General features: G+C 41.7%; 1 protein-coding gene across 4 annotated transcripts; it reads left to right on the forward strand.

Annotated features, from left to right (window-relative positions):
• Nucleotides 1-22: 22 nt before the first annotated feature.
• Nucleotides 23-27,929, forward strand: POMT2 (protein O-mannosyltransferase 2). 4 transcript variants are annotated; one of them, XM_085061674.1, is made up of 21 exons: nucleotides 23-219; nucleotides 835-919; nucleotides 1,715-1,819; nucleotides 2,567-2,675; nucleotides 3,575-3,683; nucleotides 5,376-5,535; nucleotides 8,087-8,193; nucleotides 9,126-9,208; nucleotides 10,255-10,364; nucleotides 12,390-12,456; nucleotides 13,274-13,346; nucleotides 14,864-14,942; nucleotides 15,687-15,838; nucleotides 17,511-17,602; nucleotides 18,672-18,748; nucleotides 19,887-19,958; nucleotides 20,173-20,232; nucleotides 20,437-20,542; nucleotides 21,475-21,615; nucleotides 22,244-22,358; nucleotides 22,888-27,929. In XM_085061674.1, exons 1-21 carry the CDS (start codon nucleotides 23-25, stop codon nucleotides 22,991-22,993), a joined length of 2,205 nt encoding a protein of 734 aa, XP_084917800.1. In that variant the 3' UTR covers nucleotides 22,994-27,929. The 4 variants fall into 4 exon arrangements, 3 of the variants coding, with proteins under 3 accessions (XP_084917800.1, XP_084917797.1, XP_084917799.1); XM_085061671.1 differs by having other exon boundaries at nucleotides 13,277-13,346; XR_014852522.1 differs by lacking the exon at nucleotides 22,888-27,929 and having other exon boundaries at nucleotides 20,437-20,547.
• Nucleotides 27,930-27,933: the final 4 nt, after the last annotated feature.

Genomic DNA, 27,933 nt, shown 5'->3' on the forward strand with positions numbered 1-27,933 from the left:
CCGCCCGCGCTCCGCGCCCAGGATGCGCCGCGCCCGGCGCGCTGCAGCGCGTGGCGGATCCCCGCGGATGCCGCCGCGCCAGCGGGAGCCCCGCCGGGGGCAGGGAGGGCCGGCGCGTCCCGCCCCGCCCGCCGCCACCCGCCCGGCCGCGCTGGCCCTCGTCACCCTCCTCAGCTTCGCCTCCCGCTTCCACCGCCTGCGGGAGCCGCCGCACGTCTGGTACGGGCCGGGCCGGGGCGTGCGCCCCTCCGGCCGGGCCCTGCCCGAGCCCCGGGTGCGGGTGGGTGCGTGTCCGCCTCCTCCCGGCCACAGCGCGGCGACTGCGCCCTGCCTCCCGGCCCGCGCCCCTTGCGCGCCCCGGCCTTGCCCGGCGTGGGAGGGATCCCTGTGTGTCCCGGGCAGGTGCAGGTTCGGGACCCTGGCGCTGAGGGCCGCGAGGAAGCGCTGCGCTCTCCGGCCAGCCCGGCCAGGCCCGTGCGCCGCTCCCCGCAGAGAGGGCGGCGGGTCCCGGGGAGGCGGCTTGGGGGATCTGTGCACAGCAGGCTGACTTTTTAGTCTCTCTAAGGTCAATTTGGAATCAAAAGGGCAGACCAGAGGTTTTGGAGTGATAGTACCACTCTTTGAAAAAGGACCTTTCCTACCATGGCTGAAGTGCTCCCCATGATTTCCCACTGAGTATGATGCATTGTCTCATATGGAATGTATGGCAGTAAGCCTCTATACTATAAAAAGCATAAGTAAAAAGACTTTTTTTGGGTTTGGTTTTTTTTCTGTCTTCAGCATTATAGCAGATTGGTTATTGTGGTTTGTGTTTTTTTGGTGTGTTTTTTCCAGTTGGGATGAAACTCATTTTGGGAAGATGGGAAGTTACTACATTAATCGGACCTTCTTCTTTGATGTCCACCCGCCTTTGGGGAAGGTAAACTGCTTTTCTGTTCCATGTTTTAGAAGCCACAGGAGTGGGCCAATAGTCTGCCTCTGCCTTCTGGCCAAAGGATGTGACGAACAGCGAAGTCTTTCCTAACTGTTGTTGACATCATAGCAATTTGTGTTCTGTGTCCAGAGCCTCAACTTGCAACTTTTTTGTCTGCACAAAATGTTTCAAATGTAAGAAAACCAAACGGTGTTGCATCTTGGGTGTTTGAAAGGCTTGACATGAAAAAATCAAATGTGACACTTGGAGGGCATATGTAATAGAGGCCTACATTTGAAAAGAAGCAAACAACTCCTGATAACTTGTGAACAAATGAGATGCCTACCACGAAGGACCCTGAGAACACAGATTTCCTATTCTGTAAAAGAGGAACTTATTTTAGCAAGAGTGTGTAGTGTGGGTGAAGGTGCAGTGCTCCTGCCTCATCAAGGTTATCTCCTTTTCAGACTGAATCTCCTGAAACTAAAGGGGTAGAGAGCTATGGGAGACTCTACAGAGACAGAATTCTCTCTGCTCAGTTCCACACCTGGTATTTTTCTTGAGCTTGCAGTCATCCTTATAGCCTGTAGCCAAAATAATTTGGATTTTGCCTTTAGACAAAGTGCCATGTGTGCGTGTATGATTTTTGTAAATAAACTCTTTTTTGGATGATGTGTCTGAATTAAGTAGTTATGCTCTGGATCAATGTGGCTTCTTTAAAGATCTTCCCTGCTGCTAGTTTGGATACTTCTTCCTCCAATGTGATTTCCCTGACCATTTTTTTCCACCTTTCCTCTTCAGATGCTGATTGGACTTGCTGGCTACCTTAGTGGATATGATGGTACATTTCCTTTCCAAAAGCCAGGGGATCGATATGAGCAGCACAACTACATAGGGATGAGAGGGGTAAGGCTGAGCTGAGTATGCTGATGGAGCCTGGGACAGCGGGGCAGAATTCAGGGTTGTATTCTATCTGAAACCCTGTTTGTACTGCTATTTAGGAAGACCAAGAGCCGTGTAACTGACATCAGATGACAAGTAAAAAGGAGAAACAGTGGCCAGTTGTTGCTACCTAGAAAGAAAAATGAAAACTGGGAAGACGTGTTTTCTTAGTTTAGTTACCAGAAGTTCATGGGTTTAGATTTTCCTGAGCCAAAGGTGGAAGAGGTGCTAGAACCAGACATTGAAGAGAATAAATTTTACCATGGTGTGGCTTGCTTTTGTTTTGACTTCTGCTCTTTCTCCTCCAACTATCCTAGGTCTCATTTTTGTAGGGGAGGGGAATCTGGTCTGCTAAAGATATAATGTACAGGTGTATTTTGTTCTTAGACGTCATAATCTTGTATTTTATCAAAAAGTTGAGTGTAGTGGATGTGTAGTGCACCTACTTGACACTGCCTTTTATGAATATCTGATGTAGTCTAGCAAGAGTGTGACTGACTGTTGTTACTGACACCTCTGCAGAACAGATTAAGCCTCTGTCCTCTGAACAGTGTCTTTGTTCAGTTGGCTTTTGTCCAATGTTCTTTGTGACTCAGTTCTTCTGCTGCAACAGCTCCTGTTGTAGGTATGGAAGATGAAGGAAAGGAAAGGGTATGAGCTCTTGTTCACCCTGGGTGGGGTTATAACTTCTCCCATGATCTTTTGCTGCAGTTTTGTGCATTCCTTGGCTCCTGCCTGGTTCCGTTTGCCTACCTCACAGTGTTGGAACTGTCAAAGTCACTGCCAGCAGCCTTACTCACGGCTTTCATCCTTATTTTTGGTAGGTATTCCTGCTACGGCAAAATTGGGTATCTTAACTGTTCAGATAATTTAATTTACCTAACCAGGGGATATTTGAGTTAATGAGAGACTTTCTCAAAAGCAAAGTAATTTATATATATATATATATATATATATATATATATATATATGTATATATGTGTGTATATATATATATGTATGTATGCGGCTTTTTAATTGGTGGTCCCCTTGAGAACTTTACAGTCCTGTGTAGTTCACAGGTACTTCCATTATTTGCATAACCACAGTATTGGATTAGATTTAACCTTATTTTAAAAATTTTTATAAGATGGGTGGTCAGGAATGATTTTGCCCGGTAGTGAGATATTGATGTTTCCCATATGAATTACAGAAATGTTTAACAGCCCTTGCATTACTTTAGAAGAGTTCACAATAAGAAATTAATGAAGTTCCTTGTTGAATTGAGCCAAGTGGAGAAATTGACTCCTTGCAAATGGAGTTACCCAAACAGGGGTTTTGTGAGGACACGCAGGTATCAAGGCATGGAGACAAAATATCAAAGCCATATTAATTTTTTATGGGTGCCATCTGAAAGATGACTTCTCCTGTAGCATCCTCTGGCACCATGGTGGTGCCTTAGGTAGATCATTATTGTCTGTAATCCTCTCCATCTGAATATGTTAGCAGCATTTCCTAATGGTGTTTCACAGATACTACTGTACTGCCTATTTTTTGGTTTATTTTTTTTTCTCTCATTCTAATTGTTACCCAGGTAGAAGTTGAAATGTTGTGATCTCCTGTTTCAAAAGTTTTCTCCTTCTTCTTGTCTTGAGTACAGTGAGGAAACTGAATTCCCACAATCTTAGATGCACTGTAAGACTGCAAGCCTTTTTGACATTGCTGTGTGTCTCTTTGCAGATACAGGCTGTATTACCTTGTCCCAATATATTCTGCTGGATCCCATTCTGATGTTCTTCCTCATGGGAGCTGTTCTAAGTATGGTGAAGTGTAACAGCTGTGCGGACAGGTAAGATAAGGATGATAATTTTGTTAAACTCTGGGTATTCAGCTTTCACATGGTTAAAGTAATGTCTGCCATTGGTGATGTGTGAATGGCTGAAACAAGATTATTTCAGGAAATGTGAAGCTGAAAATGACTGTTGGTAGGGGAGAGAAAATTTTACTTTAAGGGTTTGTATAGCTAGGGAGAAATTGTTGTGACTGGGATATACCAAGAGAGAGTGTTAAATAGATTATTTTAGCATGAGAGGAAATGTCAGCAGAAATAGTTTATGCAGTTTATGGAACTGCAAGTCTGGAACAAGAAAGTTAAAGCATTCTAAAACTTGACAGGAAAGAAAGCCAATAAAGGACAATGTGGGTCAGAGAAGGAGGAATGAGGGCTGGTTGTAGCATATTCAAGGCCTTGGTCCTCAATGGCAAAAATATGGTTATCTTGAACCATAAGTTACTTTGTTTCCAGGCTAGAGAAAAAAAACTTATCTGTGACTGTAAGCACGGATAAAAATTCTGCTGTCTGAGGTAAATAGTGCAATTTGTTTGGTTTAGAGAAATTGCTACAAAAACTTAGATGGAAATATAGCCAGGATGATTCTGAATAAAGTAGTCAAGTTGCTAAGTTGCTAAGGATATTTGCTGTAGACCCATCCAGAGTGGGATGGTGATTTATATGTATTGGCATATGTCAAAAGGCTTCTTTGTGGCTGGGCTGCACAGAGTAGTTTGCTTGCAATGCATCCCAAATTCAAAGACATAAAACCTCAAAATACTGTGTTTTGTATAAGCAATTTTTATTTCATGAAACATTCAAGAACTGATCATATCAATCTTAGTGTATTTTCAGTCCATGTGGCTGAAATGCAGCTTGTAGCATCATGTAGGGGTATCCAAGGCCATCCTTATCTACAGCACATTTCCCAGGGAGTGCAAGCAGTAAATTACAGGGCTGTGCTTGATCAGCTCTGTGTGCCTTGACCTGAATTTATTTTTCATATCTTAGAACTAATCCTGTTGTCGAAGTAGTTGATATTCTGCAAATTAAAAGCCAGCTCTAGCTATTGTGTTGCTTAGTAGGTCATGGGGATTTTGTCTAGTTAAAATAAAAGCGTCAAGGCATTAGGAATCAGTAGGAAAAGGGTTTTAAATTCTGGTGTTGTTTTTTATCATCTCTCTTCTGTGGCTCAGTTTTGTGTCAGTGTATAATTTGTCTGCTTTTTGCTGCAGCTTTTGTTTGTGCTTTGGATAGATGTTTTCCACTAAGGTTTTTTTGCTTTAGTATGGGTGGGTGCTCTTTGTGTCTTGTTCTTCCTCATGCCCCTGGCTTTCTGAGAGAAGTAAGTTTGCACATTATGGAGCAAAATTCTTGTTTCTGTTCTCAGAACTTCCATGTAGTCAGACTTCCTTCACACTAGTATTTTAGCTTATACCTGGTGTTTCTGTTGAATGGGAGATCTAGGGTTACCTTGGCTTAAGTGTGTCTAAAGCGTGTATTAAGGCTTCACAAGCCTGTATCTGAAACCGGTATCCTTGCGTGATCCTGGACTAAATGAAAAACTTGTTTTTCTATTCCTCATGGGCTCCTGAGAAGAGGGACTGTAATTTTGTGGGGTAACTGATTTGTTGTTTATTTTTGTGATCGCAGGCTGCCCATTCATGTAGCCATCATTTTGTTTACTGACTTGTTCTACTGGTCCTGCAGGCCATTTTCAGTCTCCTGGTGGTTCTGGCTGAGTCTGACTGGTGTGAACCTTGCTGGAGCAATGGGGGTAAAATTTGTTGGCCTTTTTGTAGTCCTCTTGGTTGGCCTGAACACAATCTATGACCTATGGGACTTGCTGGGGAACCTCAGCCTGTCACTGGTGAGTTTCAAAGGCTTTTCTTTACTTTAAGGATTTCTTTGTTTTGTTTGCTTTGTACTGAAACAGTGATATTCTGTCTGCAGCAAAGAGGGGCATTTGATGTGGGTGACGAAAAATAGAGATTAAGGTTGTAATGAAAAAACTATTGGCAGGCTTTTGAAAAAAAAAAATCAAACACACCTTATCAGGACCTGTTGTCATAAGAGGACTGTGGAAAGATTATTACTTTTTCCTGAGGGAAACTGTTACCATTCCAGTTGGATAAATTTTCAGTCTAAGCTAAAAATGCTCATTGGGAATGGCTTTACAGTGGCCCAGAGCAAGATGCTGTTCAACACTGTTACATGACCTTCCAAGGAGTATGTGCTACCTGGCAGACTGGCATGTCTTGCATGACTTAGGTTGCATAAGCAGTGTGAGCTGAGGTTCTTCTTCATGAGAGTAAGAGGGCATAGGCTGCACAGCAGGAGCATGCAGGGCAGCACGAGTCATAGAAATGCTCTGCAACTTGCAGTATCCATAGCCAGTTCAGAGGATGAAGGCAGCCATAGCCTGCTTGATTTCACACACATTTAGTTCTTCTAAGCCCTTAAAATTTTACTAGTGGGTTTGTGTGTCCTGCATTGCATTCTGTGTTTGTGGACTGTGAAATCAGGTATTTGGAGAAATACCTTGATGTACCATTTGCTATCTTGCAACCGGAAGGAAGACAAAATCTTCAGTCACATCTTTTAAAAGGTGTTCAGTTCTCCTCTTGTCTCAGCCTCTTCTGAAGCTTGAAAATTCTATTTCTTTCACTTACTGTTTTTGTCTCGTTTGTCTCATAAACAGTGGGGGCATGGGGAGACTTTTTTCATATTCCTGCTGTGTGATTTGTTTTCTTTGATTAATGTGAATCAATATGGGCTGTGAAGATTCAATGTTCCAGCTCTGGAGAAGCACTTCTTGAGCAAAGTCAGTTAATTGCATTTGAAATGGAACAAATCCATCATGTCTAAGATTTCTGCCAGGAGACGGCTGCACAATGATTTCATTTGTGCTGCTGGCAGCAAAGGCAGCAAACCCCTGAGTGTTAGAATATGTAAAGAAATTTCCTCCAGAGGTAGATGCTTTCTGAATAGCTATTTGGCAACCTTGGTGCTTGAGGAGAGGGAAAAAAAAAGGTGAGGATTAAATTCCTGAAAGCCTGAATAAGTTCTCTCTGCATTTGTTAGGAGCTACTCATTATTATTTGCATGCAATTTTTTGGAAGCTAACTTGATTTCTAGAATTCTCAGCTTGTGTTGCTCCGCTGTTCTGGTTGCTCACTGCTGTCTTTCACATGCACTTTCTTTTTTTAACTTTGCATTGAAGTATTTAGTTAAAGAAAACCTTTTCAGGAAAATTGAAGCATATTGAAGCCCTTTTAAATAGAGAACTGGAGGTTAGTTTCTGTGCCTCTCCGCTGCCTATATTTGGTTATATACCATCAATCAGCATTTTTCCAAGTGTCCAGTGGTTATTAAGTGTTCTGCTAAAGTACTTGAGTTGAACAACTCTTTCCTTTCTTGACATCAGTGAGTTTTGCAATGTGTTCAGCTTTTTCCATTACTTCTGAATTAATTGGTTCTGGTACTATGTGATGGAGAATGATTAGCTTAATGATTATATTAAGGCATCATATTAAAAAAACATGGAGAATAGCAAGTGCATCTGCTTTCATCCACTTTGAAGTTAGTGTGGGCATTTAGCTAACAGTTTTTACTATTTAATTTTTTTCTTCTTCCACAGCTATTTATTACCCACCCTCTATTTGACATTATTTACTCTACTACCAGCAGTGTCAGTAGGATGTGAAAATGTAATAGCTTCTTGGGCATCTGCTTACAAACCACATTTTCAATTGGTTGAAATAAAATATTTTGCTTTCATGTTGAGACAGCTGAAGAGTTTCTGCTGCTGACTTTTCTGTAGCTTCTGACTGAGCAGCACTAGAAGTTGCAGTGTGAGAACATCCTTACTAAGCAAGGTGATTTCTGTGAGTGAAGCCACAGAAATCTTGGGGACTTAAGGTCCCCAAGAAGTCCTGCTTACATTCACGTTTGCATAGACTTATTGGGGGAACAAATTTTCCTTTTCCCTCTTGCGTAACTTTGGTAGTTACTATTTTGGAAGCCATCTCTTTGCTGTGATTTTGGGTCAAGATGTGTACCATTGATAAGCAACTTAAGGTCCTTGCTTTCAAAGTATTTTCAATGGGAGCTGCCCAACCTCCTTTTCCAAAGTTAGGGATGCTCAGCACTTCAGAATGCTAAACTTCTCTATTGCCTGTTTTTATCTTTTTTCCCACCGTAAAATTTCAAGGTACCATAGCTTCAGCTTTTGGAGTTACACAGCAAGGTCTGCCTCAGCTTTTACCTCTCTCTGGGCCTTTCTGAGGTAATTCTGCAGCCTGGTGAGCTTTCTTGTACAGCAAGCTCCAGCTACAGTGTTGCTACTCAGAATCTTGTGAAATGAGGAGTGGAGTTGTTCCTGCAGCTGCACTGTTTGATCCAGGTGGTGTTTGTTACAGGTCATGTTTGGGAAGCATTTACTGGCTCGTGTACTCTGCCTCATCATGCTCCCGTTGGCTCTCTACACGGCTATGTTTGCTGTTCATTTTGCAGTGTTAAATAAAAGGTATTTCACAATGTTTTCTCCAGAAGAATTACTTGTCTTTGCTTTGAATTGCTGGCTATTGATTATATAGTCCTCCACTTTCAGTGTCAGAAGCACAGCCACAAGCTGTGTCTTTGTTTAATTCCCTTCCCCAACTCTCTAAGCAAGCTGGCAGTGAAATTGAATTTGAGCTTGAGACTTTTTGAATTAGTAGGCAAGTAACCTAACCAAACTTTCTGTCTCTTTTTTTTTTTTTTTCCTCTTTCCGGGACCTTAAAATGTCTCATCTCCATTCTTTGTGTTTTTGTGAATAAAAAAAGATCATTACATTCCTGAAAAATGGCTGTGATTAAAGAAGTCTGGGTGTGCCTGAAGGGAGGGGTCTTTTCTGAATGCTTGCAACCAAGGGATGCTTTTTACAAGGAAAGAGCACAACAGCTAGTAAAATGGCCAAGTAATGTTTTCCATATGCCAGCATTAAAAAATTAGGTGAATAAACATTTCACTGTTAAATGAGAATAGAAAAACATATCTGTTATTTTTCAGTTAAAGTTGACTGGTCTTGCCACTTACCTGTCAGCAGAAATAAGACTACAGTAGCCACAGAGAAAGGCTTTGTTATATCTGTCCTGACAGTGGGTCAGTTTATTTGTTCTAAAAATGCTTCCAAAGACAGTTCTGGTGCTTTGTCCGGTGCCAGCATGTGTATTTTTCTGACCTCAAGACCTTGCAGCTCTAGACAATTTCTTGCAAGACTGTCTCTATCTGCTGTGACTCACAACATTAGAGAAGTGTGCCTCTAAGGGAACTGCACCCATTCTTATTCTTCTTCTGATGCCCAGTCTGGTTTTATAATTTTTCTTCTGTAAAAACAACTTGGTAACACATGACAGAGGTTTGTATGCCTGTTTAATGAGACTTTGAATTGTCACATTCATTGCTCTCTTTTGTAGTGGTCCTGGGGATGGTTTCTTCAGTTCAGCATTTCAGTCCCAGCTGATTGGGAACAATCTTCATAATGTCTCCATTCCAGAGCGTGAGTGTCCAAATGAATAAACCTCTCTGAGTGTTGTGAGTGTATATAAGAGCTTCAATAAAAACAGTGTCTCCCGTGACTCTGTGCAGGAGAGCGTGGCTTATGCCTTCCAGGGTCAAGGTCAGATCCTTGCTGTTCCTCTGTGCAGTTTTATGTATTGACAAAAAGAAAAAAGCTAAAAATAACACCATGTTCAGTGCATGGTCACTAGCTGTTTCATCATATTCCATCGAGAGGGAAAGATGCCATTTTGAGGGTTTTGACCTGTGTGCATGCATATCGTTATTGTTTGGTCCATTATTGCTTAAGACAACAAAAATATGTTTGTCCTGTTCACCTTAGATTTGTAGGTGTTCACATGGGGCATTTGTTTCCAAAATATGTGTAAATGGAAGCTATCAAATATCGTGACACGATGTGACATGGGTCCAACTGTGTTGTATTCAGAATTCACCTGAATTTAGTGGAAAGATGGCTCTGTGGTAGTTCCCTAATCCTCAGGTTGGCTAGGGACTACTGAGCTTTTAATATGGTTTAGCTTTATAGCTTTCCCTGCTCCCGAGCTGCTTCTGGGAGAGCATCAGGTCTGTTCTCCAAGTCTGAGTTCTCTTATTTGTGTTGGGAGTCTAGGAGGGAAGATGCCTTAAGCCAGGGTATCAGCTCTGCTATCCAATAGCTGAGCTTGCCTCCCTTCCCTACTGTATTGCTCTAGGGGTTGGCAGTGTTTTGATTTGACTGTATACTCTTAGGGAAAGCTATCTCAAAACTCTCATTATGAAATTACATACAAAAGAATGCCTTAGCACTTCCGTTTATGTTAAAATTCAGTGGAAGGGTTTAAAGTGTTTCAGGCAAATGTTATGTACCATTTTCACTGAATCCTGCTTAGAGATGGGAGGTAGCTTGCAATGAGCCCTGTGGAGTAATGTGTTAAACAGGAAACAAACTTCCATCCAAACAATGGAGAATGCATGCCTAATCGAGCACTGTAGGCTAGCTGGGGGAGATACAGGAGAGCTCTCTTATGTCTTTTGTTCTCCGTGCAGATTTGGCATATGGGTCTGTGGTCACAATGAAGAACCTTCGCATGGCAGGGGGATACCTTCACTCCCACTGGCACCTCTACCCGGAGGGCATTGGAGCTCGCCAGCAGCAGGTTGGTGTGCTGTGATAGTATTGCCTGTGATTACAGCCACTGACTTTTGCATTTGCATTTAGCACTAGGGGCCATCGTGGCAGGAGCTGTGTATATACTCAGCATCTGTTACCCTCTCAGTACCACAGCGGTGCACTTGGCTTGGAACTCTGACTAAAAAGGAGGCTTGAAGAGAGCCTACCACATTGCACCAGAGGAGTGACGTACAGTAACCAGGCTTTGCTGTAATAGCAAGACCACCCTCCATAAATGGAGTCCAAGAGGACTTCAGAATAGTCTTCCATAATGAAAGTTATCTCAAGGAAGGCTGTAAAACTTACATGTAAAACAAATACATATCTTTCAGGTTTTCTGGCTGTATTTTAAAAGCAAGGGAATAGAACTACTGTATGATGTTTTTGCCTCAGCCACCGGCCTCTGTGACCTTAACATTAATTCCTCTCCTTTGTGCCTTGCTTCCTTTGTCTGTTACCAAAGAATTTGTAATGCTTTGCTCATTAAATTAGACACATGTAGGCTAATGCAGCTGTTATGGAAACTATCTGAACTAAGGGCTTCTCATTAAATGATTAAGCAATAAGTGAAAGTAGAAATCAGAAATCATAGAACTGTCGCTAATTAAGAATTACAGAAATTAAGTGAATTTCTTATTTTTGTCCATCATCATCAAGCTTCCCAAATCTTTGCTGCTTCTGCACTTCTCCCAGGATGTATGCTGCAGTTTGATTATTAGTGTCTAAAAATTGTTCTGAGCTCCTTGGAAGACAGTTGCCAAAGAAACACAAGTATTTGGTTTTTAACTCCCTTCTGTCTGTGGTGAGGAGGAAATTTTCAAAATTGACAACTTTGTCTCAATCTTTTTTTCCTGCTGCTTGTCACAATCAGAATTTCTAATACTCCAACATGACATTAATGTTTATTACAGTATATGGAGTTGTCATGCAAAACTGGTTCAAGCAAAGGCAGAATTCAAGTGCAGAGCATGTTTTATGGCACTAAAAGCAGGGAAGGGCAATTTGGAGAGGACACTAATGGGATTTCCTCGTGAAAAGTGGGAAAGGGTGGAGATTTCCCCTCTTGCTCCCTGCCCTGGTGGTAGGATAACTGTAGGGTTCTGGGGGAGTTCCAGGGCTCTGGAGAGGGGAAGAAAATTTAGAACTTGTAGGAGGTTTAGGGAGGAAAAAGTGATCTCTCTGCTTCCACTTTTCCCTCATCTCCTGACAGCTTGACCTCAAGGTATGAGGTTCTACCTCCAGCTCTCCCTTTTCCCCCACCCTCAGACACTCTTCTGTGTTCTGCCTCTCACCCACCCACTGGGCCATCTGCTCCCACCTGAGTGGGAGGCAGAGGTCTGACACTGGGCTAGGGTCCCACAGGGCAGGGCTTGCTGCTCTGTAAGAGGAGAGTGGGCAAAGGGAGTACAGTTCCATACACTCTGGGGAGCAGTACCTTGGAATAAGATAGTCTCCCATGTCCATGGTAGCAGTAGATGGAGTAGTGCTGAGCAGGCTGGCAAGGATTTGCTGTGTAGCATGTGTGGTTGTAACAGGTGATCCTTGAATCCTTACCTTGCCTGGATCTTTTGGCAGAAGTGTTACGGTTGTCACAGTCAGCCTGTTGTCATAAATCTCTGCTGTCTGTAAAGCCAGTGCTGCTTCCATCTCCTGTTTTGGATAGTGGTCAGTGATTTTTCAAGAGTTCAGGTTTGGATGTCCTGTTGTTGTAGAAGGAGCCTCTGAAACAGGGTGAGAGAGGTCAGGCTCTTTGGAGGCTGTTCCCCACGATGCATGTAAAGTGCCATGAAATGTAGTGCTTCTGAGTGTGGGCTATACACTGGCTAAGAGGTGTTATCTGGGTTAAGGAGTGGCCTGTAACTGACTTCCTAGGGAGCACTGTCATGAAAGTAACCCCAGGATTTCTGTGGTGTTGGTACATTCATTTGGGGCTTTGATTTGCTGGTGAATGTGTGTCTGCTATCACCAGCTTTTTTCTTGTTTGGTAAAGTAATTAATCCTGTCATTTCAGGTCACTGCCTACTTACATAAAGATTTGAATAACCTGTGGATTATAAAGAAACATGATTCAGATACAGGTAACAAATACCAGTAAAGTGCCCTTTATAACTGCTGCTTCTGTTTTTTACATAAATATTTTGAGTTCCTTCCAGGACAGAGTATCCTTCACTGATTTTAGGGGGAGAAGAGGAAGAACAAGGGGAAGCTGTCTCCATCTTGATTTACATTGTGTGTTTCTACTGTTTTGGTTTCTACTGTTTTTTGTTTCTACTGTGTTTTGGTTCTTCTCCAGATTGTACAGATGAAGTAAATAAGCTTTTCTTAGCTGAAGGTTGCATTGACAATTTTTCAGCTGTGTAGGGATGCAAATAACAGCAGAGAGGAAACTAGACTGAACTCAGTTAATATTTTTTGCAATCTGTTATTGTGGCTAAGAGTCTTGGGGAGTTGGGTCCTGTTACAGTCTGGTACATTGTGTTTGACAGATTTTTGTGGATGCTTGCTTGGGACAAGATAAGAGTACTGAATGTGAAAATCTGTGGTTTGTACAGAAAGTTGTTGGTTTAGAACATTATGTAGTGTATGTAGCTGGTCTGGCAGTTTCCTTTTTTTTTATCTGTCGCATGTGTTCATAAAAATTAACAGGAACTGTCTAAACAGCAAAAAATGTAAGTAACCTAGATAAATAAGAAAAATTATGATCAGTGTTGCAAGAGTCATTTATAGCTCACATTCTTTGGAGTAGCGCTGAGGGTTAGAGTGTAGAGCACTGTTTTACACCAGACTTAGAATCAACACAAATTTGTTTGCTTTATTGTCTGCTTGAGCAAGAAACTTTCTAAGACCCTGGTAAATTCATCAGTGCAGTGATATGATTAGTTTGTCTTCCTTCAGCAGATCTGTCTGACCCCTCCAGCCCTGTGGAGTTTGTGAGGCACGGAGATATTATTCGTCTGGAACATAAAGAGTAAGGATGATTTCTGAGATTCAAAGAGAGGGTGTGATTGAATAAAATTGGTGGGAGTCTTGTCCTGCTAGAGACTGGTTAGATGAGCATAAGCAGGCTGTGTGACAGAGGTAGCTGTATATCTGAGTTTCCAGTGTGAGGTTTGTAGAGTTGTTCTTTTATGGTTTATGTTTTGAAAGGTGTCTGTTAAATGAGAAACTTTTAACAGAACCACACAACTTTATTAGAAATACGTACCAAAGCAGGAGGGAGATCCATTCAGTTGTGTGAGGTGCAATAATGAGAGTAACTCTTCCAGAGAAACAATTTCAAAACCCTCATTCTGTTGCCTGTCTCCATGCTGAATTTTCTAGGCAAATAGAATATAGGTTTTTTGTCAGGATACTGTAAGTATCCTGTTCATAGGCAGTAGCCACCTGCTGAAGTTCTCAACGGCATTGAGAGCATAGCAGTTAAACACTTTGAATGAAAGTGAAAGCTGGTCCCTTCCATTTCTGCAGGGAGTACCTAAGGGGAAGCAGGGGAACTCTAGAGACTTGATATTTAGTCTTTGTCTAATCTAATGTCACTGTACCAAAATGCTCTGTGCTTTCACAGCTTTGATTTAACAGAACCTCTAAATCTGTGAGCCAGGAAATCACATCATACTGTATTCAGTATGGCATATGCACAAATCATTGACTAGGTTTCTAGAATGATGGAAAAAATGTAAGACTAATTTTTTTTTAAAAATGTAAGACTAATTTTTTTAATTTTGAATTTTGGACTTTACTATCAAATATATGATAAAGAGGATGATAAAACCTTGGTTAGGCCAAAAGGGTTAAGTCCTGCTGAGGTCTGCAGCACTGGAGGTGAATGGGCAGTGCTGGGGGCAGGGTCTGGCAGGTGGCACCGGGGCTGGCCTGCGGTGCATCCCACGGGACAGTGGTGTCTGTGCAGATCCGGCCAGGCCCCAGTGCCACGCTGGGCACTGGCACAGCAACTCTACCAAGGGCTGAAGGGCTGTGGCCAGGTTTCTCTGCTTGCCTCAGCTGGCAGTCCCTGCCAGGGTGGGAGGCTCTTTGTCAGCACTGTGCTGCTGCTAAATGGTGGCCACTGACTTCCCCCTAACTGGTACAGTCTTTCCCCTCAAAAGCAAAACTGATCATCACGAAAGGTCTTACTTCCTTCTTCATTTCTTTGGCACACTTTTATTGTTAATTAAAAAAAAAAATCCCAGAGCAAAATGAAACAAATCTCTTTCCCTTTTGGAGGTGGTAGATTGTAGTTTGAGGGTTGGATGTATTCATGCTGTCATCCTTTTCCATCACTGCCCAGTGTGGCATAAGCTCAGAGTCGCATGCTGGGAAGCATGAGTTTCACTCCATGTCCCCCATCCTGTTAAGGCTGCATCTTGCCATGCCCTCAGCTGGAATTCAGTGGTTAGAATACTGGCAGATCTCTGAATGGCTCAAACCAATGTTCTTATCACAAATTGACAAGGTTCAAAGGTTTGACTTGTAATTTCATTTCAGAACTTCTAGAAATCTGCACAGTCACCAGCATGAGGCTCCCCTGACAAGGAAGCATTTTCAGGTCACTGGCTATGGAATAGTAAGTGAAGGCAAGATAAAACAAAAGCTCCTTCTTTTGGGGAGAGTTCATATCATGCCAAGGGGATTTATTGTTGCTTTTTTTAGTTTGTTAGCCAGGATGATAGAAGGACATCTGCCATCCTGAAGGAAAAAGCTGATGTAGTATGAAATGGCTTATCTCATATTTAAGGTCTATTTAATGTGAACACAGATAAAAAAATAATTTAAACTTTTACTGTCAGTCTAGCTTTGGCAGCATTCAACTCCAGAAATGACAAACTGAGCAACCTTGAAGTTGCTCTGACAAGTATTATTTTATGTGTTTGGCCTTGTCACATAGACAAGTGGTTTTTTGACAGAATGGTGACAGAATTTTGAATCATGAAGATGAAATCTGCTTTGAGGGCTGAATTTCTAAACACAAAGATCTGTTGCCTAAGCCCCTTTTGTGAAGCAGCCAAGTTACCCCTGTTTATGCTGTAAGTCTGAGCTACAGTCAAGAATAAGTTGAAAGCAAACAAAATTAAGGTTGGCAAGATAGAGATGTATTTGTGAGTGATTGCTTATGTCTAGAATGATGTCTTCCCTGATGGGGAATCTCTTATGTGAAGTGTGAGTGAGGGTGGTCTGGGCTAGTTTGTTTAGCTTTGCCACCATTAGAGTTTCAGAACTCCATTTCTGTATGTCTTCTAGTTTGGGCATTCTTGTTTCTTTTTTCTATTTTTGTGTTTTCTTTTTCTCCAATGGTATGTTTGCATGATAGAATGGAACAGGAGACTCCAATGACTTCTGGCGGATTGAAGTGGTAGGCAGAAAGACTGGGAAGCTCATCAAAGTGCTGCGGAGTCAGGTCCGGCTAACCCATGTGGCCACAGGGTGTATATTGGGCTCTTCTGGAAAGACTCTGCCAAAATGGTAAATAGTTTGTAGTCCCCGTCCACTCCTGCAAGGCCTTGAGCTGACATGTTCCTTTACTCGATCGTGCTTTCAGACTAAGCAATAACCATATTTCCTCCATTTCTTTAAAAGAACAAAAGTGTAACTAGCAGGTACTAAAAATATGACCAGAGAGGAAGATCTGGGTTAGGGTTGTGCAGTCTGTTACAGTGAAGGGATACAGGTCTGAAAAATAATACCTCATACTAAGAGATCTAGGAGTGGCATGGACATAAATCTTGTCATCAGGTAAGTCCAGGAGGGGATGACATACATGTTTTTTAAGTCACGTTTTATCCTTAGGGTTCGCAAAAATTGCTAGAAACTGGGGCAGTTCATGCTCGTCTGTATCATAATCTTTAAAATTGCTTTTTATTGGTATTAATTTACCTTGTGATTAGACGACCTGCTGCCATTTTTGCATGCAGCATCTGAAGAGAGGCAGTGGTTACAAGCAGCTGTTAACAGGAGTTAGGATTTTATATGTCCTTGACGTACATATCTTCATCATTAAAATGAGACGTATGCAGAGACATCCAGACTGATGTCAAGCAAGCTGCCCTGTCTGTAAAGCTGCGTTGTGTGGGATGGTGACATGGATCCTGAAGCAGAGGCTGTGCAGTCATGTTGCTGCTGTTTTGAGAGCTGCCTCCCTTACTGCTACCTTAGGTTTCCCTTCACTGTATTGTGGTAAAACCAGATTCTAAGGAATCCTGTGGATGCTGAATCATAGTGATAGCAGGCAAGTACCTCTGGCAACTGCCTGATCAGGAGTATAAATGCCACTTAGATGCCACCATAAAACTGTGCTCATGGGTAAATAATGTGTTTGGTTGAAAAAAAAAAAGCCAGTCTCCATCATGAGCATTTAAAAGCGGTTGTGAGTTGTTTTATTTTTTTTCCCCCACTAACAACTTACTATGTGAATGGAAGTTACTGCCACAAAATATTGATGATAGTAAAAGCTGAGGGGAAAAAAATATTTGTTAACTGCAAATAAGGATGGTTAGAGTATATTGGATTTTTATACATTTGAAATTTAAGGGGTAGTAATCACCGTCCTTCAGAGAATTAAGTGGTAATTAATTACTGGATTACTTAAGTGAAATTTGCTAAGTGATGATTGATAGATTAATCTGTCATATTACTGCCAGGTTTGATGCATTTTCTCCCAAAGTCTTTGATGTCACATGCTAGACATAGGGTGATAGACTAAAGAACAGCTATTGGTATACTCTATGGTAATTCTTCTGTTTCTGTAATGCAGTTGTTGTAGGTATGGCTTGACTTAAATTAGCGATGGTGATTTTCTTCTGGAGGGACTATAAGGATTGAGCTGAAGTAGTTTGTAGTTGGGAATGTGCATAATTTTCAAAAATCCTGCTGTTTATATATGTGCCTAGGTTTTTTTATGTGTCCAAAGTGAGAAATGTGGTTCAAATATCCAGTAGAATTTTGATGTGGACTGCCTTGCAAATCTGTTTTGGTTTCTACATGGTTCTTAGAGCATGTAAGAATGCAACTGCTGAAGCTGTATGATAATGGTAGGGGTTATGGAGAAGTATAAAGCGAAATAGAGAAAAATCAAACATGAAATGGAAATATTGAGTGTTCCTGTAGGATGGTGGTTAACTGTTCTGCTGATCCTCAGGGGTTGGGAACAAGTGGAAGTCACCTGTACACCATACCTGAAGGAGACCCCCAATTCCCTCTGGAACTTTGAAGATCATATTAACCCTAAATGTGAGTAGTTTATTTCCTTTGCCTCCGAGAGTGCAAATTGGCTTACTGTTAAAGGAAGGGATGAGCTATCAGGTGGCAGTAACTGGCATTTTGCATTTGAAATGTATGTGTTCTTTCCCAGCTTAAGTGCAAACTTGCTGAACTTGAGCCTGTGCAGAGGTGCAGAGCCCTTTTCTGTTTCACTGTTTATACTGGAAGCTGGTGGTACTGCTTGAAGTGTAGTGGAAATACAAAGACTTAAGGATTTTAAGATCTTCATGGGTTACAGCAGTGTGAAGCACTCCAGTATAGACTTTTATTTATAACATTGTTTAATTGGGAATTATTGTCATTGATATGAGTATGTTGTATATATTTCAGTGATTTTTAAGAAAAGCTAGGATCCACTCTGTTCAAGGTGTATTTTTTTCCTTCTCTCCCTGGGAGTGTGCTAAACAATGACTTTGCAGTACCATCAAGAAATGGATACTGTGTAACAGAGATCTAAGTTTGCCAGTAATGACAGAGGGGCCTTGCAGCCTCATCCAGGAGTTTCATATGTTTCACAATCTCATCTGGCCCAGGTTATTCAACACAATTTTCATCCAGTGAATTGCAGGTGACTTGGGCTGAGTTCTGAGTTATTAAAGCACTTACTGTTCTTCCTCCTGTGAGAGCAACTGCATGCAAACCAAGTGAGAGAAATCCTGGACTTAGAATTTCTTTTTCTCTTGTAATGCATTTTACATTCCCACACTTAGGGCTCTTTTACAAATAAAGAGCTGCCTATGAAGAGTATGTCTCTAATTTCAGACAGAAATACAAATAATTCATTTCACAGACATTTATGTATTTCTGTTGCTTCTGGAAGAAAAGGAGGAAATTTAGGAGTACTCCAGTTGTAAAATTCACTGGAGGATCTTTTGACTGCAAGCCACTGTGTTTAGAATATGAATGAATTGCCTAGAGAATTAAAAGAAGTTCTAGAAGCAGATTTGTTGTAGGAAGTGGGAGTTTAGTTTATTATGAAAGAGGCAAATAAAAGTAAACCATACAAATTTCTAATCTATTTTTCTCTCCTTTTCTGAAGTGCCCAATATCAGCCTGGATGTTTTGAAGCCTTCTTTTGCAGAAATTCTGCTAGAATCCCACATGGTTATGATTCGGGTAGGGTATCATTAATTCTAGATTATAATTTTCTTCCTTCTCTCTCTTTCATCAAAAAAAAATAGCACCTTCTGAGAGATCTGGGTGACGGCAGCAAGTTAGGGCAGAATTTACATGCCTGAGCAACCTACTTGAATTTATACTTAGAAAAAAGGATGGTCTTGGAGCTAAATCTTCCAAGTCCAAGTTTGGAAGCCCTGGACTTAATGCCTGGCTCTGCTGTTGGTGTGATCTAGCTACAGCCTAGTAATGTAATGTTTTCCCTACCTTCCTGTAAGGCTTTAGAGTAAAATTAGTATTTGTGAAACTGAAGGATATTGCTGTGGTCAAAATCAGGAAAATTAGCTAAACAGACACGTAGAAGAACAATAAGTGTTTGGATTGAAAATGGCAAACTTCTGATTTTTTTTCAGGTTAATGGAGGAGCTGTGATTTCTAGTTTCCTTTTTATCTCTGAATATATATTTTAAAAAAAGGAGCAGATTTAATATTTGCAAGACTGCTCTTGCAGTCTTTTCCCATGATTGTTCTTTGTGCTCTTGGCCACAGCACTTCAGCTTCCAGCTCCTCAATCATTCATCTGAAGAATGAGAAGTTACTATTTTGAGAAAGGAGTATAGGGTTTTCTTTGCTACTGTTTGTAAGGCTCTTCTCAGATTTTTAAGAGAAAAAAAGTAATCAAGCACATTATTGTTGGTGCTTGTAAAGTGTTATTGTAAAGCGTTTCTATGGCAATCAGTGATAGTGCTGTCTCAGGTGAGGAAGCACCTGCATGAGTTTCCATGGAAATAATCTTTGAGGCTTTTTTTTCATAGTGGAGGGAAACCTGTCACAGTAGTCTCTTAATGAATAAAGGTCTTGCTTATGCAACATGTGTCAGTGACAGAGAAGCTGGAGAAGAGAAATGAGAGAATACAGTTTCTTATGCTACCCAAAAACCATTTTCATTTGCGCAGTAGTATTAAAACATTCATAGTCTTCGTTGTGACCTTTGTGGAAGATGATGTGTTTATGTAGGTCAAAAAAGAGCTTTCACTCCAGAAGAGTATTGATGTATGTTTGTGTACACAGACATTTTGGGGCAGACATTACAGCATAACTGCCTGCTCATTCAAATTTTATGTTGACTTATCTGTAGGGAAACAGTGGCCTCAAACCGAAGGACAATGAAGTTACATCCAAGCCTTGGCACTGGCCCATCAACTACCAGGTATATTGATCAATCCATCTTCTTTTCTATTTTCAAGTGCTTTTGCAGTGCCTTTTGAAGCATAGCACCTCGTAATTGCATTGAAGATGCTGTCAGCTTTATTTTGCAGCACCTGAGATGCATGGATGGGCATTTGTCTCACCTTAGACGCTGTGCAAAATACAAACTCGACTGATGAATATGTGCTTTTCTCCCTTCTGATCTCTTTCCTCAGGGACTGCGTTTTTCTGGTGTCAATGAGACAGATTATCGGGTTTATTTGCTTGGAAACCCGGTAAGTTGGAGTGGGAGGTTCCAAGCCAATGTCTTTAGCAAATTTTAGCTTACTCTTGCTTCTGCCAGTATCTCTTCCTTCTCCTCCTTTTGAACTGTCTCTCTTACTGTACTCTAAATGTTTGCATGTTGCTTTTCATTTCCTCTCACATCCATCCATTATGTCCGGCATAAAGTCCCAGATCTTTCTTCTTCTCTTGTGTAGGTGATTTGGTGGCTAAATCTGGTCACTATTGGGTTATATCTTCTGATAACAGTTTGCACTGCAGTGGCCCTGAAGAGAGGTGTCCAACTGACATCTGAACTCAAAGGTGAGGTCAGTCTTCCTTTTTATAAATGCCTTTTGCAGGCACCTTAAAAGTGTGTGGATGGCAGGACTTTTTGTGTCAAGAGCGGGAAACCACTGAGCTTGGATTATCAATTAGAGTCCACAAGGAATAGAGTGAGAACTTTGTATCTGTAGTTTAATAGCGAACACCACAAATCAACAGAAGTATTGCACGGCTACCTACACTGGCTGCAAGGGATACAGGCCAATTAATCAATGTCCTGCTGTCAAGCTCTGCATGTGCTCTGTACTCAGTAGTACGCACAGTGTTTTAGGACAAGAAATGTTTTCTGATATTTTTGCAAAACAAATGACAAATGCAAGAGATAAAACAATACTTTATTATGTTCATTGCCAAGGTTATGGAATTTTTCACAAGCCATAATTAGTCATTCTTTGACCATTCCAGTTTACATCAATGGTTGCTTAATTTTGTAGATCTCCTCGTGGAAAGTGAATTCTAAATTGTGATGGGAAACTACTCAGTTATAGAATAAGTTATTGGCTAAGCTGTATACAGACACCAGTGCTCTTAGCCCCTTCCCAGGCTCTGAAAGCTAGGCACCACTTCTTTCCAGGAAAGGCTGACAAAGAGATCATCTGGATGGCTCACAGTCTCATTGCAGAGAAAATGAAAACCATTAGAAACTGGAATCACCTGAGTAGTCTGATGCACATCCTGAGATCTCCTGCCATACCTTGTCTTTGTATATCTTTTCTAACTGCTCTTCAGAGGAGCATGTTGTATGTTTGTAAAGAATGCAACTAGGATGTTGCAGAGGCTTGAAGCAATTCCGAACCAATACATGACTTCCTGCAAAGATCATTGCTGTTGAGTTTACTTAGTATGTTACAATTTGCACATAGGAACTGTAGCTGAGTTTCTCTGCTGAAGTCTGTTTATTTGTGTTCCAGAACTGTCCAGAGTCGTGCTTCGTGGTGGAGGGCAGATCACACTGGGCTGGCTCCTTCATTACCTTCCTTTTTTTATGATGGGACGAGTTCTCTACTTCCACCACTACTTTCCTGCCATGCTTTTTTCCAGCATGTTGACAGGTAAATACTAGAGTCTTGGAGAAGACAAGGTAGGGAAACAGGTGATATTCTGTTAAATTGAATGTTTTCAGGCTGAGAAGTTTGTTATTTTTATAGGCTTTCTGCTGGCTTGTGCAAATGGCTTGAAAGCATTGACTGACTCAAAATGTTTTTCACAATGCAGCTTGCAGTGCCAAAATTGCCTTTTTTTTTTTGTTGTTGTTGTTATCACCCTGAAGAGACAGCCATATCTAGTGCTTAGGGCATTTGAATTTAGCAATGGGATTCCTAGTCTCTGCTATTTCACTGTTCTTATATATTCTTTTATATAAATTACTTCCCTTCGTTTGCTGCCCCCACTTTTATGTCCTGTTTGTTTATAACTTGGCCTTGGTAGTTTTTCCTGTGATTTTATACCAACTTTGTTAATAACTGGGGCCCAGATCTTTTTTGTATTTATTCAAATGGAAAGGTAGGACACAAAAAACCTTCTGCTGATACAAAACGGTCTCCATAGTTCTGAAGGTTACCAAGGTAAATTAATTTAAAAATTGACATGGTCTTCTGGTGTTAGCAGAGTTTCATCAGCCTAGTCTGTGATCATAGCAGCTCTGTTCTTCTCCTGACTTTTACCCCTTTCTACTCCTAGGAATCACCTGGGATGCACTACTGAAGTTCTGTGCTGGGTTCTTGTCACCCAGCACTACAGCTAGAAAGGTGTATGGAGGTGGGTTCCTAGCACTGGTTCTGCTCATCCTGTACAGGTGAGTGCTAAAAACTGAACTTTTCATTAAGGTGTGACAATTGCCATCTCAATAGAAATGCTGCCTGTTTGTTATCCTTAGCCTTTGTTTTCTTCTCTCTGCTGAATTTGTCAGACATCCTCAAGCCCAATCCTAAACCCTCAAATTTTATTAGATTCAGCATCTGTATCCCAGTAATGCATTTTAGAACATCTTTCCATTGCAGGGAATCTTTCTTTTGTTGTAGCACACAGTGTGAACATGCTCTTCTCCTCCAAACCCGCTTTTCAGTGGTTTGTGGTTCTAATCCCAATGGTGGTGACATATTCCTCAAATACAGGCAAATTTTCCGTTATTGGTTTTAATCAGATTCTAAGAGAAAGTACCACATGTGTTAAAACTGTGTGCTATGTATATATTGTGTTCAGCAGAGATTAGAAGGTCCCCAGTGGAGCTTAGAGCTGCCCAAAGACAAAGGTCCCATAGGCTGCAAACTTCTTGAGACAGAAGACTGTGCAGTGTTTGATGGACATTTGGTTTCTTTCCACAGCTTCTACCTCTTCCATCCGCTGTCCTATGGGATGATAGGACCCATGGCCTCTGACCCTAGGAGCCCCATGGCAGGACTCCGGTGGATGGACTCCTGGGAGTTCTAGAGCAACGGAAGCCTGGGAATGGCAAATCAGAAACATGAGATCTGCTGCATGTCAGGCTGATTCTGGTGCTTTGAAGACGTGGCTGTAAAATGCCCTCTCTTGAGAACTCTGGGTATAGTAACCCTGTTGCTTTGGCATTTGTTTGCACTGCCTGCATTGGAAGATGCAGAGGATGAGAAGGTCCCCTTAAATTAAAATACTTATGTCCTGAATTCTTAGGTTATATCAATGGACAGCTGGCTGCCTAAATGCCAGTTATTTGAAGCAGAATATGCCAGTCAAAGAGCAGTGGCATTCCAGCAGCCAGACCAGTACAAGTTGGAGGCTGTCTGCGGTTGCATGTACACCCTGTATGTGTGTGTGTGTCTTCCTTCTTGTAATCTAAACACCACTACAGTTTGAAGCACTATAGGACTTCTGTAATGATTAACAACTTTTTTTACTGTGGGGTTTTTGAAAGCTTACTATGAGTATCTGGGGGACCTTCTACCTGCCTTGCCTGCCTGAAGGTTTTTTTGTTCTGACCCTGAATTTTTAAAATTTCACTGAAAGGGGTCCGTTTGAAATCTCCCGAGCCATTGTGCCTTGCCTGTCTCCCAGGCCCTCTGCAGAGATGGAAGTTGTTTATCCCTATATACTGCCTTGCTTTCTGGTCACCTTTAATTGTTTATAACACTCACCTAGCAGGCCTCTTTCCAGAGCCAGACTGTTCCAGCTCAGCTCTTTGTAGCTTCTTTCCAGTTCTGTCTGAAACTGCCAAGGAAACCACAGTGGAAATGGCAGGTGATTTATTTTCAGCCCCAGTATGCTGTGGAGACCAGCACGGGGGTGTACTAGAGTTTGAAATGATAGCTTGGAAAGCTTACAGACAGCTGTCATTCAGCTTTTGTTCCCAGCTATTTCAGTGCCAGTGCCTGTACTTTTAGGGGAAGGCTTCATCTCAATGAATGTGGCATCTGCAAAACTGGCTGCTGGTGCCAAAATATCTGCTCAGTATATTCCCATACTGAACAAGTTCCTTCTCATAGACTGATGAACATGAAATTACTGTATTGAAGGAAATGTGAGGCCAGGCAAAAATTCTTTGTCTGTGAAATGTCAAGAGCCATTGGATGTTGAATCCACTCCTTCCAAGAAAGTGGAATTTGATTTATCAGGTGCCTTCATCCTGTGTTAGGTTTATTTTTGTAGATGTTCCTTTTATTCCATTTCGTACTCTTCATCCACTTTAAATTTCTTGTCATGGTTCAAGTCTCTACGTTGTAGCATCCAGAGTGAATGACACTTGGATCCCAGCTGTGTTCCCATCTCAAGAAATAGTATTTGAAAAACTCTTTTGTGTATGTTTCAATGAACTCATGCCTTTCATTTCAGAGTTCTTGCTTTGCTTCATAGCCTTGCATCAAAATTACAGGTAGAGGGAGAGCAGCAGGTGGGTGTGTCTGCCTTTAAACATGGATTGTGCATTTATTTCTCTTACTAATCTTGGATTCTAATATATATTCTTCCACAAAGAAGGGCTGCATTAGCATAGTTGTTCTGTGGGGGGGAACTAGACTCCAGTCAGACTTCCTTTCATTCTTCCTCTTTAGTAGAGATCCATAGCATTGTTCAGTAAGGCAACTGCTTGCTTTTGTAAGGCTCTGGCTTGGTATGTCACATCTCTCCAGAAGCTGACTCCTATAGATACTAACTCAGATGGGATGGACCTGTGCTTTTGATTCTAAAGGCTTGAGTTAATCATCTGCTGCTTAAACATGGTAGGAAGTCATTGTGCTGATCAGTTGCTGGGTTTGATGATTCTTTTCCACTTGTTATTGCAGGAAGTGCTCCTACCTGCATGAGCCAGGGGTTCACAGAGGTGATATATAGGCAAGAGGGATGTGGGAGAAGGCTGCAAAACTCTTCAGAACCTGCCAGATCTGACAGCAGCAGCAAATTGGTAACTGTCGGCAAAGTGGAAGGCAGACAGTGCAGTGCTGCCTTGCAGCAATGTGATTCAGCATCTTCTACTCTTGGTGAGATTATTGACTTAATACATTGCTATCCTCAATATGAGCTTTCCCTAAGGTAGTCTCATTGTCATGGGGAGGATTTGCCAGAAGAGCTGGCAAAAGCTGTAATTTAAAGTGTGGAGTTTTTTTCCAGCACATACAATTACACACTTCCCCTTAGCATTAACAACATCAAAAATCTAAGAAACTTGGGAGTGTTTTGGAATTACAGTTTCTAACACTATTTATTAATCAGATTAAACCTTGAGAATACAAAAATTGAGTCAGTGACTTTGGTTTGTTCAGTTACTATGAAGGGGTCAGTTTTGTAGGAGTTGCCTGAAGAAGATGAGCCAGTCTGTTCCATGGCTAGAGTCCCTCCTGCATTTATTATTAATAACCTTTTGGATGTGGATTGGCAGCTGAGTGCTGAAGGTGGCAAATGTGATGCTCCCATCCTACCTTCCCATGCACAAATCCGGCTTCTGTTTCAATACAGACAAAAGGTTTATTTTTCTTTAGGACTGTCCCTTCAGAAATTCTCTTGACAGCATTTGATTGACATTGAGACCGGTCTATTTCTTAGGTCTTCTGTGCTGGTAAGGGGATGGAGGCATACAGTGAAAAAAAAAAATCTAGCTATTCCACAAGAGGGAGCAACTTCCAGCCGAATTTTTATTTTTGTTCTGGAGTTAAAATGATTGAAAGGTCTACATTGAAGACTAGAGGGCAGACATTTCCTTTGCACCCTCTGGACTCCAAGGGTTGGGTTTTCAAGTAAGTGTAAATTGATGTAGCTCTTTCTTCTTTTAGGAGAAAAATACTGAAAAATTATTCTAATTAGAATTTGACCTTCAATATTTGCTTCTTCAAACAGAATTTGTCAAGCCATGGCTGAAACATAATAGTAACTGATCTTTTTTGAGGTCAATAGCATACAATAATTTGGATTCCCTTCCTGACTCTGTCTTGACCTATCTGAGTGGTACAGACATGAGGTAATGGGTGCAAGGTACTCTTTGCCTTCAGGATGGAATTTGGGCTGCTTTTGTTCAGTTTTTCCAGTTGTGCTTGTGGAATGAGTTCAGGTTCGTTTTGAGAACTGCTCATTAGTCGTCTTCTCCAGTCATGTGGAAAATAGCTAATGGTGCTTTCTGAGGCCAGAAGGTGCTGTTCTCTTGAGCAGCTGCTCTCTTTGAACCTTGCTTGACAGGGCTCCTTTTATCACTGACAAAATATTTCATCAAACTGTATCCATGGATTCAAATCACAAAAAACTGCAGGCTGCCACATTCCCTGCTTCAAATTCTTTTTGGTGTGTAAACTCTATTTTCAACACTTCAGTCTCTGAAGGATAGGTAGAGGGCCTCTAGGCTCATCTAGCTTTATCCTAGGCAATCCATCCATCTTAAAAGGTTTCTGTTAACAGTTGCTTCAGGACATTGATACACACACATATTTATTCCAGCAGCAGGGACTGGCCTGTTTCCAGGAACTGGACTACTCATGCTATGAGACTCAGATGTGACTGTGAGGAGGATTTGAATGGAGATTTCTGTGCCAAGGTTGCCCTTGGTCCAGGTGGAGAACTTTGTGTCATCACTGTTTGCCATCAGTTTGCAGCCCTAGGAGTGTGAAAGCTGCCACCACTCTCTAGTCTGTACAGGGTTTTCTTTTTGCATCCTGATTGGAAAGGCTAATTGATGCACAAAGGGCATTGACAGGATATACCTTTTTATATCTTCCCACTTCCTTCTGGTTCTTGAAGTATGCCTAAGTACAGGAGATGTCTTTGCTTCCCCCAGTTTTTGGGCTATGCATCCATTTCATACAGATGCCTGAATAAGGGGTAGGACAGGACATCTTGTAGTAGTCTGAGTGGATGAATACCTGCCACATGTACTGAGGGCAAAACCAGAACCTTGTTACGGAGAGGTAAACAAATGTGTTACTTGATAGTTCCCTCCTGTCCCTCCTGAATCCCTCTGAGAATTGTTTTCAAGGGATTGGAGAGCACAACAACTGTTAACATGGAAGCACAAGGCATTAACCTGAAATTCTCCATTGCCACACTTGGCAGCTTCCCTTCCATGCTGTGCCTGAGTGACCCTCTGGGTTGGCACTCTGGGCACAAGCACTGTTTCCTCCTCTCAGGGTCCTGCTGGCAATGTGAAAACCTCCTTCGCAGTGCCAGCCTCTGCCAGCTGGGGAATGTAGGCTAAATTTTTTCCCCCTTTACAGCGAGTGACCCCACTCATGGGCAAGTGTGTTATGTCAGCAAAAACATGTGGACTGTTAGAACAACATAAGGCTCTTCTCTGCTGGGAAAGGAACGCTGAGGATAAGAACACCATCTCCATAGCATCCTTGCTTTGGAGCAGGGCTGTGGGCTGCGAGCAGTCAGGACTGAAAATTCTCTGTCTTTAAAGTTCTAAGACCTTGGTTGTGTGGTTGGTTGCAAGTTGCTTCACTTTTAAAACTTTTTTATGTTCTTTACTTGAATGTCAAGGGCTATGGTTATTGCCAGTAATATCTGAGGTGGTGACATACTAGCATAGATACCACTCCTACTGAATTTGTAATTGATCCTGCTTTGCAAGTGAACTTACTGTGTTTTACAAGAGACACTCTTTTGAGCCAGCCTTCAAGAACTTGCCTGTGGCTAAGCACGAGTCTGGAGCAACAGTGAGAGGGGTTCTTTTGTAATTCTGTCCTATATCCTGAACCTTTCTTAGTAGTGTTGCCTGTGTGTGTAGGGGTGTGTGTGTGTGTGCATCTGTCCATGAACTGAATGTCTTTAACTACAGTGCAATTACTGTACCATATGGTGTGGATGGGAGAATGTTCCCTTGAGCTATAAATGTATTTTGTACAGGTGATAATGGAAAATGAGGTAGAATTTGGAATTTAATTTTGTAATAAATACCTCTTCTTTGAAGCATTCTC

The sequence above is a fragment of the Lichenostomus cassidix genome, chromosome 5 (genome assembly GCF_008360975.1).
Source record: "Lichenostomus cassidix isolate B80296 chromosome 5, HeHo_3.0, whole genome shotgun sequence".
Lineage (NCBI taxonomy): Eukaryota > Metazoa > Chordata > Aves > Passeriformes > Meliphagidae > Lichenostomus > Lichenostomus cassidix.

What these genes read in the sequence shown, in the direction of transcription:
- POMT2 (XM_085061674.1), top strand. Translation starts at nt 23, where the DNA reads ATGCGCCGCGCCCGGCGCGCTGCAGCGCGTGGCGGATCCCCGCGGATG. An exon ending in GGAACCTCAGCCTGTCACTG is followed by an intron (nt 5,536 to 8,086) that starts GTGAGTTTCAAA and finishes TGTTTGTTACAG; the next exon opens with GTCATGTTTGGGAAGCATTT. An exon ending in GAAACATGATTCAGATACAG is followed by an intron (nt 12,457 to 13,273) that starts GTAACAAATACC and finishes GTCTTCCTTCAG; the next exon opens with CAGATCTGTCTGACCCCTCC.